Source organism: Hyperoodon ampullatus (genome assembly GCF_949752795.1).
Source record: "Hyperoodon ampullatus genome assembly, chromosome: 1".
NCBI classification, from domain to species: domain Eukaryota; kingdom Metazoa; phylum Chordata; class Mammalia; order Artiodactyla; family Ziphiidae; genus Hyperoodon; species Hyperoodon ampullatus.
Window position 1 is genome coordinate 48,949,926 of NC_136914.1, and position 14,026 is coordinate 48,963,951.

Here is a 14,026-nt window from a genome sequence, read left to right on the forward strand (position 1 = left end):
TATTTGTTGGCCACTGCACTTTTGGACACAAGGACCCCTCCCTTTGTAGGCCCTGCTACTGCTAGCCTGTTACTGGGCCTAATGAGACAGATGGTCTCACCAAAAGAAAAGTCATGATTCTCCAACCTAATAACTTATTGTGCAATGGGTTCTCTTTGAACTAAATTCCCATGAAGTAGGACAAACTCCCAAAAGTTCCACCGTCACATGGAAATTTTACCTCCAATTAAGGGCCAAACCTGGCTCCTAAAGCCTTAGCCACTTCCGCAAATAAATGGCTGCCCATCCATTAGACCTGCAGTTTCCAAACAGTGGTAGAGGTGTCCCTGCACGCTCTAGCAAATTCACAGGGGTACCAAGGGATATTTTAAAATTTCAAGACAAACACAGCCCGACTTGATATCTTTCAGACACTGCATGAACTACTAGCTTTAGATAGAACACAGTTTCAAAGTTAGGTTACATTCTATTCGATAAAATCATATATTTGCAAAGCTGAGTTTTTAGCAATTGTTGTGATAAAAAGCAAGTATATGTGAAAAATCAATGTGGATCAGGAAATAAGATGGTATCTAATCTGATACCAAGGTTTGAGAAGCTGTGCAGTCAGCGTCCAATAGGTACATACATCCCATTAGCAAGTCACTGTGGTTAAAAATGAAATAATAGTTCTTAAAACTTTTTATATATATTACTTCTTAAAAACAGCTACTAAGATATTAGGACATAAATACTTATTGAGTTGTTTGAGTTTACTTAATAAATGGAATTTTTAGGCATTTATTTCAGCCTAGGGACACTGAAAAAAATTATGACAACACTAAGGACACCATGAACCAAGAAAGTCTGAGAACCTCTGCATTAAACAGTACAAAGCCTCACCTACTACTTTATCCAAACTATTGGCTCAATGGGGGCCTTACCTGTAAGACTTCACACCTGCAAAGACAGCTGCCATGCTGTGAGACAGTCTATGGAGAGGCCTATGTAGTTAGGAACAAGGGAGGCCCCCAGCCAACAGCTCATGAGGAACTAAGGCCTTAGTCAACAACCCACTAGGAACTGAATCCTGCCATCAATCATGTGAGTGAGCTGGGAAGCACATCTTCCCCAGTCAAGTATTATGATGACTGCAGCCTTGTGAGAGATCCCGAGTCAAAAGACCGAGGTACACTGAACCCAGATTCCTGACACAGCAACTATGAGACAATAAATGTTGTTTTTAGCCACTAAATTTTGGAGTAATTTGTTATGCAGTGATGGATAACTAATACAGGTGTGAGGGTCAGTTTTATGTATCAACTTGTCTAGGATACAGTCCCTAGTTATTCAATCAAACATTAATCTAAGTTGTTGCCTTGAAGGTATTTTGTAGATGGGATTAAAATCTATAATTAGTTACCTTTATATAAGGGAGATTATCCAAGATAATCTGGTGGGCCTGATACAATGGGTAGAAAGGCCTTAAGCACTTAGGCTTCCCAAAAGAAGAAATGCTGCCTGTGGGCACAGCTTCAGCTCATACCCAAGAGTTCCAGCCCGCCCTTCCTGACAGCCTGACCTATGGATTTCAGACTTGTCTTGCTAGCCCATACAATCATGTAAGCCAATTCCTTACAACTGATTCTGTTTCTCTGGTTGGAAACCTTGACTGATACAATCAGCATGAACAAGTCTGGTGGGTGAAAGTCTGGAGGGGGTTGGTAACGAAGAGTTCTCCCTTTTCCTATAAATATGGAATAAACAGTCTGAACAGCCTTCCAAATGTTCTAGGCACTGATTCATAATGTGAATTTCTCGAGGTGATGGATATGTGATATGTCACTTCCTATCTGGTTTATCTATACGGAATCTTGTTGAATCCCCAATCCCAGACAACAACACAGAAACTTCGCTACTTCCAGGGAAGGCTAAAAGAGTGTCCATCGGAACCAATGAAGGTACTTATATTTGATGAACCCTCAAGTGCTAGGGGTGGATTTATAAAAAATAAATCTGGATAGCTCTGTAGGTTCATCTTCTTTCCCCCTTTTGATGGCTTAGCAGAGAGTTGCCTCAAAATGTCTGAGTAAGCTCAACAAAATAGACTAACACCAGCCACTGGAGTTCAGGGCCTCTTCCTTTCTAACAAGATTACTTTTGCAGTCAGGGAACACTGATATTCCCTGCCCCCATGACTCTATTAACATGTAAAATATATTTACATATATACCGTCTGGTCCCTCTCCATGGAAATACTGTCCAAAATACCAGATGATCTATGACCAGCCTGTTCAGTAAAATGATGAGAGTTCAGGGGATGAGGTATACTCTACTATTTCTCTGCTTATAAGTTTTCTTCCAATAAATCATATTATATCTACACTGTAAGGTGCATGAAATCTCAAAGCTATGGCTTCCTACCAGGTATTTATAATTCATCTATAGTCCTCCCAATCCAAGCGCAGTTTTCAGATGGGGTCATTTTAAACGATGAGGAATGTAGCCTGATTACACAGCTGACATTCTACTTTTTTTTTTTTTTTTTTTTTTTTTTTTTTTTTTTTTTTTTTTTTTTTTTTTTTGTGGTATGCGGGCCTCTCACTGTTGTGGCCTCTCCCGTTGCGGAGCACAGGCTCCGGATGCGCAGGCTCAGCAGCCATGGCTCACGGGCCCAGCCGCTCCGCGGCATATGGGATCCTCCCAGACCGGGGCACGAACCCGTATCCCCTGCATCGGCAGGCGGACTCTCAACCACTGCGCCACCAGGGAGGCCCTGACATTCTACTTTTATCAAGTTTTTCTAGAAAAACAGTATAAAAGAAGGTTAACCTGTGGTAATTTTCCCATAAGGACGGATCAAGGGTTTTGTTACCATTTACTTACTCCCATTATCTTGGATTAATACAAGTATCTTTGACCACCAGGAATTATCCTCTCCACTTCCTAACCAACTGAACTATTTTCTTTAGCTAACTAGTTTTTGTAAGGCCCACATACATTTTTATCTTGAAAATCACAAGCAAGTTTAAAGTAACAGCACAGGACTGTGTTAGCACACTAAATTTAGCACAGTATAATTTTTTAATCACTTTCATAAATGCTGCCTTTTTACATCCAGAGGTATATTCAGTCACAATGGAACAAGGTTCTGATTATATCCTCCTGGCTTGAGCTTTTAAAACCCCTGGTTATTATCCTTCATAGTGTTTCAAACAGCCTAGCTTTAATGATCACTTCAGGGTGTTTTTGATCCTGAGTTCCCATTTGTTATCTCCAGATGGCAGCAGAGGACATTGGTCAGACTCCAGTTTAGAGGTAAAGCAACACAATCAAGTGCAGTGGCCTGACTTTGCCAGAGCTCTCCAAACAAATAGTACAGGTGAGCCTCCACGGAGGTTTTCCCTTGTGGCTGGTCTGGAAATTAACCTGCTGCGTAGCCTCTGCCTGACTTTCTGGGCAGGCCCGCAGAAGTTTGCCCACTCTCCTCCCCGTTCCTCACACTGGGCTCATAACACACTTCCCCATGTAGGTCTGGGACTTGGCTCATTCTGTACCAACCCAGTGGCTCCACCCCTTTTGTTTATCGTAATGCTACTCACAAACATGAACTCTGTGGGCTCCACTGCCCACCTCTGTTCATCAACCAGATACGAGTGACTGATCTGGCCTACTGCAGCTACCGTAGCCAGGGTTTCTGCAGAACCAATGCCTCCACATATAGCATTTGGCTGAGTGCATTAGAAGCACCAAAAGTGGTATCATTTTGTCAGCCCAGCTGCAACTGGGTTTCTGGCTATAATGTGCTGGTAAAATTGAACAGGTTCTGGGGTGGAGAATGGGGGTTCTGATTTGTAGGGTTTGCTGATGTCCATGGTATAACTCTCATCCACGGCCAATTTCAAGCCATCGTGACGTATGAGGAATTGCCAAGAGATATATGCCCACAGTCAGCTCCCGTAAGCTGGCATGAACTGACTCCAACTGGCTTCGTTTTTGGTCAGGTCCAGTGTATGGTTGGGCGAGGGAAATGGGCACTCTTCCTCTCAACATAAATTTGCTCTCTTCAGTCTTCGTCTGCCCCCTCAGGGAGAACAGTTGGTCTAACTTCCAACTCAGGGCCAGGACTAAGGTGAGGCAAATGAGGTGTTTAGAGTGCAAAATTTAAGGAGGCGCTCACTCTTAGGATCATGCAGGTGCAGGTTGTGCAAGTATATGACCCTAAGTATGAAGACATCCTTAAATTTTGTGCCCCAGGGATCTCAATGGCCACATAGCTTCTGCCATTAAATCAAAAGTGGACCAGCTCCCCTCCCCACTCCATCTCACAGGTATAATCTCAACAGCACTTCTCTACCTGTTCTTTTTTATCTCATAATGCGCTGGCACATTTGAGTCAAGGTCTAAAAGTCTATCCCACTTCCAAGGCCCTACTTCAATACTCGCTCTGCTTGACCAGCAGCTACAGTTTTGGGTTCAGCTAGACAATCATACTCATAAGACTCCAAAAGGCATCCCCTCACCAGTTTACTCAGTTTTGCAGAAGAATGCAAGGCAGGGAACACAGCATACCTATTAAAGGGTAGCATGAGTGATACACCTTCAATGCAAGTCCTCACAGCAGTCCAGGGCTGTCCTTCAGTCCCCAGAATGACATCTCAAATACAAGAAAACAAGGTTACACAGATGGGTGCAGGAACTATCCTAGCTTAGTAGCCTCATGCCACACATAGAAGACAACATCTCTTATATCAATCACGCCATGAGTATACTCCAGGACTCAGCAAGAAGAATACCTCAGTATGTCACACCACATTCAGGAATGCCCAAAGCTATGACTTCCCTCCAGGTATTTATACTTCATTTACAACCTCCCAGCTCAGATGCACTGTAACAATCAACGGTTATGTTTACCATTAGGCAGTGTTGTATGGTTATACAGTTGTCATTCCACCTTTAGTAGATTACAGAGAAATAGTGCTAGAAGAAGATCAATAAGAGGCCATTTTCATAAGAGGAAGGAGAAAGGGTTTTGTTAACCCTTTACTCATATAACCCAAAGCACAATACCATAAAATTTCATAACACTGGCGACAAAGAAAATATCCTAAAACTTCCCAGAGGGAAAAACAAGTCTCATTCAAAGTTTTAGTAATTAGAATGGCTTCACACTTTTTTTTTTTTTTTTCGGTACGCAGGCCTCTCCCTTTGTGGAGCACAGGCTCCAGACGCGCAGGCTCAGCGGCCATGGCTCACGGGCCCAGCCGCTCCGCGACATGTGGGATCTTCCTGGACTGGGTCATGAACCTGTGTCCCCTGCATCGGCAGGCGGACTCTCAACCACTGCGCCACCAGGGAAGCCCGGCTTCACACTTTTTAACAGCAGTATCAGAAACTAAAAGACAATGAAGGAACATCTCCAAAATTCCAAGGAAAATAATTTCTAAGACAAAAATACAAATCTACAAACTATTATTCAAGGTCTCAAAGATAGATTTTTCAGGTATACAAAGTCTCAGAAAATTTGCCTCAATATCTCTTTTCTCAGAAAACTTCTGAAGAATCCCTACCCCTTCCAAACTAAGGAGTAATTCAAGAAAGAGAAGTAAATCCAAGATATAGGGGATTCCTCATAGGGTAGAAGCAAAAGAAAGTCTCAGAATAGTAGTGAGGAGAGATTTCAGGATATTTTCATAAAGCAAGATGATGGAATCCAGGAGTATATCCAGAAAGAAAAAAAAAAGAGAGAGAGAGAATCTGATATACCTAAATGTATTAAGAGGAGATTTATATTTCTAAGGATTCAGGGGGTGAATTATTGATGGGATATAAAAAGCTAAGGAAACAGAAAATCATACAACTAATAACTCTGAGGTAAAAGTAGTACTTAAAAACAAAACGGTACCAGTCTTTACTACACTGCGAGAATGGGAAGGGGAAATGCACAAATGTTGAAGAGGGTGGTGGTGATCAGATTCTTCTAATTCCCTTCTCCCCTGCCTCCCCACACGACAGAGTCTGGAAAAGCTAATTACCCTCTTTTCAAGATTTTCTTGTAGTTACAGACGATCAAGTAGCTGTTCTGGTAATGATATGCAACCAGAAGTCTACTCGGAATTTCTGGGAAAGCTTTTACTCTCCTGATTAAACAGGCAGATTTGGCTGGATCCTCCTATCCTTTCTTTTTGTCTTGAACATGGATTGATGCCTACAGCTGCCAACAGTCACACTGAAAACATGAATCAACAAACCAACATGCTAAAATTGGTGGATGACAAAGAGTCTGAGTTACTCATGATGTAGTTGAGCCCCTGTACCAACTCTGGACAGCCCACCTCTAGACTTCCAATTAAATGAGAGCCGCCAGGCAGGTTTTGTTCCTTGGCCTATACCCACTAGATGCTAGCAGCAACTAAAGATAGTCGTGACAATTAAAAATGTTTCCAGTTATGGTCAACTGACCCTAGTGGGCAAAACTTCTAGTTGAGAACCATTACCTTATATTAGTATTTCGTTTTTTTAACTTTCAATAATACCGTAAATGTATTATTTTGATACAATTAAATTATGAAAAAAAGAAACTAACAGTATGAAAAGAGCTAGACGAGAGACCACCAATGTTTTGTCTCCTTTTAAAACCTCCCAGTTTCCTTCCTGACCTCTCCCTGGGCCTAAGAGTCTCACTCCTTCTTTCCCAGACAAGCACAGACAGAACAGAGACACTTACCACCTAGAAATGCACACTCATAATGGCTGCAGGTCTTGTTTGTGCTTTGAAGGATAAGGTTATTGCCAGCCCCATCCTGTGACACATGAAAAACCTCATTCAGAGGTATTAAAATAATTCTTTCACTTTCTTTATCAAAAAATTTTTCAACAGCAATTCCAAAGCATGTGTTGATGGTTAACAGAACGTCTTGGTCATTAGCAACTTGAGGTTTGGTTGAATATGCCAAGGTGAAATGGCCAAATCGGACTTGGTTTAGTCCTCCAAATGTAAATAAAGTAGTCTGCCTTACGCTATACACCACATTTTTGTAACTGTTCTCACAAGATCTTCTCAGCAACTGCAGAGCTTTTGTCAGGTAAAAATGAAAAGCTTTGAACTGGAAGCCATAGACATAATCTTTTCGAGACTTGCCAGCCATTTTCCCAGCTTCATTGAACAGATGGTAAAAGGAAGTTTGCTCTTGAGCTTCAGAAATATATGCCATCAGGGCTATTCCATGGTTATCCTTAAAACCCATAGGGAGAAGGAGCTGAGTCTTCCGAGCTTCCCACTTGGCTTCTGCATTTTCCCACACATCTTCCAAGAGCTGGAGGCTTGCTTTTTCCTCCTTGAGCAACTGGGGAACATATTTGATTTCCATCCTGTCAGTGCATTTCAGGTATTCATCATCAAATGCATTAGCTGCCATATCTAACATTTCAGCTTGTACCTTCAAAGGAAAAGGGCATTAATACTCTTGAAATAAAGATATTTGGTGTACATCATTTCTCTCAATTTATCGCATCCACCCCCTCATGCCAAGACTCTCTCCCTTGCTTACAATGAACTTTGGATATGTTTTTACGTAGGAAGTATCTTCCACTGCTAATGATAACTTTTCTCACATATTTGTATGGAAGAGTAAATGACCATGCCTACAACTCATTCGTTTGAACCCTGTGGTACAGAGGAAAGAACAATGAGGGTGAAACTGAAGAAAACAGGTGGCAGTCCTGGCTTTGAACAATATTCTTAGCTAATTTCCTCAACCACTCAAGACTGTTGAGTGAATTTGAAATACCTTGTGTGAAACACTTTACATGAAGGATAAATATATAAAGGCAAATATTACCCCTTTTGCTTTGAGGATGCCCCCTCCCCCTTGTCTGTGTGGTTCGGCTAGGACTGATTCTGCATCTTCAGCCCCTATGATAAGCAACAATGCAGGCTTAAAAACCAGAGCACTCCCAGAAAAACAAAAGGCTTTCTTTCCCTATAACCATAAGCTCTAAGGATAATACTGGCTTGCAGCAGCCAATAGTTATCCATTTAGTCCCATGGAGAATCCTGTCTACAAATAAAGCCAACAAAGGGAGGTTTGCAGAGCTGAGAGGTGAAGAGAGAGATGAGGCCCTGATAACATTACTTAAGGCCTGAGTCTAGCTTTACCTGGGAACTGTATTTTACTTCAGTCATAAGAATCAGTAAATTCCCTATGTATCTGAGCTAGTTTGAATTGTCTTTCCGTTACAAGTAACTGGAAAAGGACTAAGCATCTTTAAATGACACACATAACGTAAGAAGCAGGGCAGTGTAGTGTAACGAACACTACTAGCTTTGAATCAGATAGATCTGGGCTCAAATTCCATTTCTGTTACTAACTAGGTACTAATTACTTATGGGAAAGTTACTTGACATTTCTGAGCTTCAATTTTTTTCATCTAAAAAATGGGGATAACATGAGGAAATAATATCTTAATTGCAGGATTGTTGTGAGGATTAAATGATATAATGAATATATGCAAAGTCCTTAGCCCCATGCCTGGTACATATCAAGCCTTCAACAAGCTGTGGTTATTCTTATCATTTTGTAATAGGAATATATGTACAGTCTTCCCTCAGTATCCATGGGGGATTGGTTCCAGGAGCCCCTGCAAACACCAAAATCCACAAATGCTCAAGTTCCTTATAAAACTGGCATAGTACAGCCTTCCCCGGTGGTCCAGTGGTTAAGGCTCCGTGCTTGCACAAAGCAGGGGTGCTGGTTTGAACCCTGGTCGGGGAACTAAGATCCTGCATGCCATGTGGTGCAGCCAAAAAAAAAAAAAAAAAAAAGGCACAGTACAATGAATACAGTGGGCCCTCTCTATCTGCGGGGTCATGTATGTATGGATATGGAGGGCAGACTGTATTATACTGTAAGTTCCTCAAGGGCACGATATGTATCATATTTATCTTCTGAATTCCAAGCATCTAGCATAGCAACTGGCAAAATATTTAGTTCAAGTGAACTAAGTAAGAACCCTGTGCTCAGGCCTACGGATCAAAACACAGGATGAGCACATCTGCCCAGAGACACCATCTAAGGGTTTCTACAAGTAAAAGGGTAATGCCCTCCATATCATTGTCTCTTTCCACTACTCTATACTTGTATGGTACACTGACTGCATAAGTTGCAACCTCAGTTGGAGACTTTATAGAAACACTTAGCCAGGCTCTGTTAAAGTTGCAGGCTCCATGTGAATGATTCTTAAAGTGTGTGAGTGTGTGTGTGGAAAGGAAGAGGCGGTGCAGGGAACCAACTTAAGAAAGCAAAATATAACTTGATTCCATATCCCACACTATCTCCTTCTCACTATCTTCTCCCCTCATAGTCAAACTTCTTCAAAAAGACATCTATCTTTGCCATCTCCGTTTCATTTCCACTCATATCCCAACCCTCTTCAATCCGGTTTCCCACCCCCATTCCTCCATCCAAACAGCTCTCACTAAGGAAACATTTCTTCTTAGACTCCTTTGCAGATCTAGCACATTTTAGCTGGCCATTAAATGCTGGTGTTTCTCAAGGCTACTTATTTTCCAACTCTCAATTCTACCCTTAGGCAATTATATAAGACCCATAGTTTCAGTTATCATCTAAATACCTCTGACCTGTCCTGTAAGTGCAAGATCTGTACAGCAACTGCCTACTTAATAACTCCACTTGAATTGCTCAAAGACCCTTCAAACAAAACAATCTAAGACCAAGACAAAATTTATAATCTTACTGCCTACAACTACCATGAACCTAGTCCTTATATAAAACCATCTATTCATTTGTGAAATTTTCTTAGATTTCTCCTTCTCAGTCACCCCTGTGGCCACTTCATCATTAAGGCCTAATAAACTTCTCCAGAGTGCTTTCTGTATGTGAAGCACTAAGTGTTCATATATATTAATTCATTTAATCTTCATGGTAACCCTGTGAGGTAGGTAGGTACTATTATTTGTTCCTTTTTTAAGGATGAGGAAACTAAGGCACAGAGAGATTAACTTGTTTGGAATTGATATTTGAACCCAGGCAATCTGGCTCCAGAGTCCGTTCTCTTAACCAAAGTGTTGTGTTTCTGATGATGAAGATCACTGACATTTATGTAGCACTTTTTAAAAAAAAAAAGTTTAATTTTGTCCTCTTAACAACCCTTATGAAAGGCTGGGCAGACAATTTACAACACCTTTTTACGAATGTAGGAATTGTGCTGGCATCAGAAATTGTCTTGATTACCAGCCACAGAATATTCTGGGGACGTCACTGAGACCCCTGAACTCCTGGGTCTGTAGGTCACTTTCTTGAAGTGGAAATTTGAGCTTCATGAGATCAAATCATTGCCATCTCCTAGCCAAGAAGTACACTTTCCTCCACAGCACAGAATGTACCAGAGTGCATCTTGGGTGCCAATGCCTAATTTATCTTCAAGACTTCAACATCTTATAAGACATCACACCCTGAAACCACCACCCCACATTCCTCACATCATATCAAGGGTTGATCCAATATGATCCTGTCTTTCCCCCTGTGCCTCTAACCAGTCTCTGCATGTCTAATTTTAGACATCAAGTCTTTCTGGCCAAAGGCCACCACTGATTGTGTGTTCTGTATAGTGAGTGCCTTGAGCACTGAAAAAGCCCACAAATGCCACCACAATTCAGGGGAAACTGAATGGACAAGGAACAGGTACAAAGGCTAGGTGAACACACTGATTATATTTTCTTCCTCTGAGTTATCCATTGAAACAAAAGCCTATATGGATGAAATTCAATTACCAAAAGTTTATTACAAAAATGTAAAAATGACCTAAATGGTTAAAAAAGAAATTGGTTAAACCAATTATGAAACATTCATAAAACAAACACATCAAATTTATGTTGCAGAAGAATATTAAAAAGGCAAATCAAAACCACAGTGAGATACCACCTCACACCCATTAGGATGGCTATAAAGATAAGGAAGAAAAAGGAAAATAGGGACTTCCCTGGTGGCACAGTGGTTAAGAATCTGCCTGCCAAGGCAGGAGACAAGAGACACAGGTTTGACCTCTGGTCTGGGAAGATCCCACACACCTCGGAACAACTAAGCCCGTGCGTCACAACTACTGAGCTTGCGTTCCACAACTACCGAAGCTCACGTGCCTAGAGCCCGTGCTCTGCAACAAGAGAAGCCACCGCAATGAGAAGCCTGTGCACCGCAACAAAGAGTAGCCCCCGCTCACTGCAACTAGAGAAAGCCTGCGCGCAGCAACAAAGAGCCAACACAGCCAAAAAAAAGGAAAATAGCAAGTGTCAGCAAGGACGTAGAGAAATAGAACCCTCATACCCTGCTGTATAAGTAATTAAAATGGTATGGCCACTGTGGAAAAGTTTGGGGCACTTAGTCAAAATATTAAACATAGAGTCACATGACCCAGCAATTCTACTCCTGGGTATATACCCAAGAGAACTGAAAATATATGTTCCCACAAACAAAAACCTTTGCATGAAAGTTTGTGGCAGGACTATTCATTCATAAGAACAAAAAAGTGGGGCCAACCCAAATGTCCATCAATTAATGAATGGATAAAAAAAATGTGGCATAACAATGCAATGGAATATTATTAAACTATAAAAAAGAAGGATGTGCCAATATACACTGCAACATGGATGAATCTGGAAAATGTTATGCTAAGTAATAGAAGCCACACAAAAGGCCAGATATTGTATGATTCCATTCAGATAAAATGTCCAGAATATGCAAATCCACAGAGACAAAGTGCATCCCAGGGGATGCAGGGAAGAGGGAATTGGGCTGACTGCTAATAGCTACAGGATTTCTTTTTTGGCATGATGGGAATGTCCTAAAATGAGATAGTGGTGATGGTTGCACAGCATAGTGAATATATGAAAATCACTGAACTGTACACTTTAAAATGGTATATTTTGGGGACTTCCCTGGTGGAGCAGCGGTTAAGAATCCGCCTGCCAATGCAGGGGACACGGATTCGATCCCTGGGCCAGGAAGATCCCACATGCCACAGAGCAACTAAGCCCATGCGCCACAACTACTGAGACTACACTCTAGAGCCTACAAGCCACAACTACTGAGCCCGTGTGCCACAACTACTGAAGCCCGTGCGCCTAGAGCCCGTGCTCTGCAACAAGAGAAGCTACCACATTGAGAAGCCTGCACACCGCAACAAAGAGTATCCCCCACTTGCCGCAACTATAGAAAGCCCACGCGCAGCAACGAAGACCCAACACAGCCAAAATAAATAAATTTAAAAAAAAATTTTTTAAGTAAAATGGTATATTTTTATACGTGAATTATACTTCAATTTTTAAAAAGTCACACTGCAGACCAGGTAACAGAATATACAGTGATTCTATAAACAATATATCAGAATATTAAATTTAAAAATGGGTAAAATTTTAAGAATTTAACACATTTTAAAGAATGTACTTCAAGTCAGTGGACAAACACTCATTCAGTAGTGATGTGAGAGCTAACAATGTGGCGGGAAATATCAAGTGAGATACCTGGCTCATATTTTACATAAAAATATGATACAGAATGTTTAAAGATTCAATTGTAAAAAATAAAATCATAAACTCTCTATCAGAAAAAAAAAGAATACTGAATGTGGGAAAATAGTCACTATATAGTTTAACGGAAAACATGTAGATAAACATTGCAGTGTCATCTTATCTGAAGAAAAATACATATTTTTAGAATATCTGATGCCATGGACAGACATCTGTAGCACAATATTAACTTAAAAAGGTAAAAAAATACTATATATAGCTATATATAGCTATATAGTTATATATAGCTATATATATTTTTTAGCTATATATAGCTATATATAGCTATATTTTTTTTACTATATATATATATAGTAAAGATACCATATATATATATATATATATATATATATAGTGTGAATCAATTTTTGTAAATTACAAACATAAACACATAGAAGAAAGCTGAGAAGAATACACACCAACAGATTGAGTCTTTCCCTCTGGGTGGAACACTGTGGATGATTTTTACTTTCCTCTTTTTGATTAATTTTAATTTTTCAATTTTCTACAGTTAACACATATCAGTGTGTAACAGATAAGATCTACTTGTAAAAAACTAATTTACCTACTGTCTCTGTTCTCATTTCTATCATCAACCCACACAAATGCCTCAGGCAACCTTATATCAAGAGTTCCCATTCCAGTGACCACATGCTTCCCATTCCTAACATTACCTGGAAGATGTCCATTAGAATCATAGGTGCCAGCAGCACGGTGACCATTTCAAAATGTCCTGCCTTCATTTTTCTCTTCTAAATTAAAAAGAAAAAATTCCAATTTAGTAGACTTAAAGACAAGGTTTAGGGAAGTAGAACATGATGACACACTATATATATTTTTTCATTCTGGGTAACAGGGGGTATCATAATGGTTAGGAAGTGATTATTAATAAATTTCCAATGGCTGGAAGGGTCATTAGACTTTGTCTGGTGGTCTAACACCCTCATTCTACAGATGAGGAAACCAAAGCTCAGAGAACTTCAGCAGTTTGCTCAAGATTAAATCTGTCCATTTCCATTCTCTTTTAGACATGTCGTTTCTCCCACCATAGTCACTGGTAGTCATTTTTTCTTCCTATCTCTAAATCTCCCCTCAGCATACAAAGGAAATCACAAACTAAAAAACAACCATTTCAAATTGGTCCCCTAGCTCCCACTCTCCAAGAATTCTCCAGGAGTTAGTATCCACACATGTCATCCATTCTTTGATCCTCTTTGCAAACCAAGTCATGCCCATTTGGCTAGGATGGAGGGCCAGTAGTGGTAAAAACCAGAAGGTTATCCGAGGCAGTCTGTTTCTCCCAAATATTCACATTTAAGAGAAGCCAAGGATAAAACAAGTGTTTTGCATAACTTTCTGAAGGCAGGAATAAGAAGGAAATGGGTAGGAAGCAATTCTAGTAAGATTATATAATTCTATTGGCTGAATGCCCAATATTCATCCCAAAGTTCATGAGACAGGAGC

At 40.5% G+C, this 14,026-nt stretch overlaps 1 protein-coding gene across 1 annotated transcript in view; it reads right to left on the reverse strand.

Annotated features, from left to right (window-relative positions):
- Positions 1–14,026, reverse strand: part of ART3 (ADP-ribosyltransferase 3 (inactive)) — a gene marked incomplete at its 3' end in the record, with an annotated part of 136,495 nt that overhangs the window by 22,624 nt on the left and 99,845 nt on the right. Inside the window, exons 2-3 of the mRNA XM_079710593.1 lie at positions 13,237–13,314; positions 6,707–7,418 (exon numbers count right to left, since the gene is read on the reverse strand). Coding sequence (XP_079566719.1) covers positions 6,707–7,418; positions 13,237–13,305 — 781 coding nt within the window. The 5' untranslated portion in view covers positions 13,306–13,314. The remainder of the gene's footprint in view (positions 1–6,706; positions 7,419–13,236; positions 13,315–14,026) is intronic.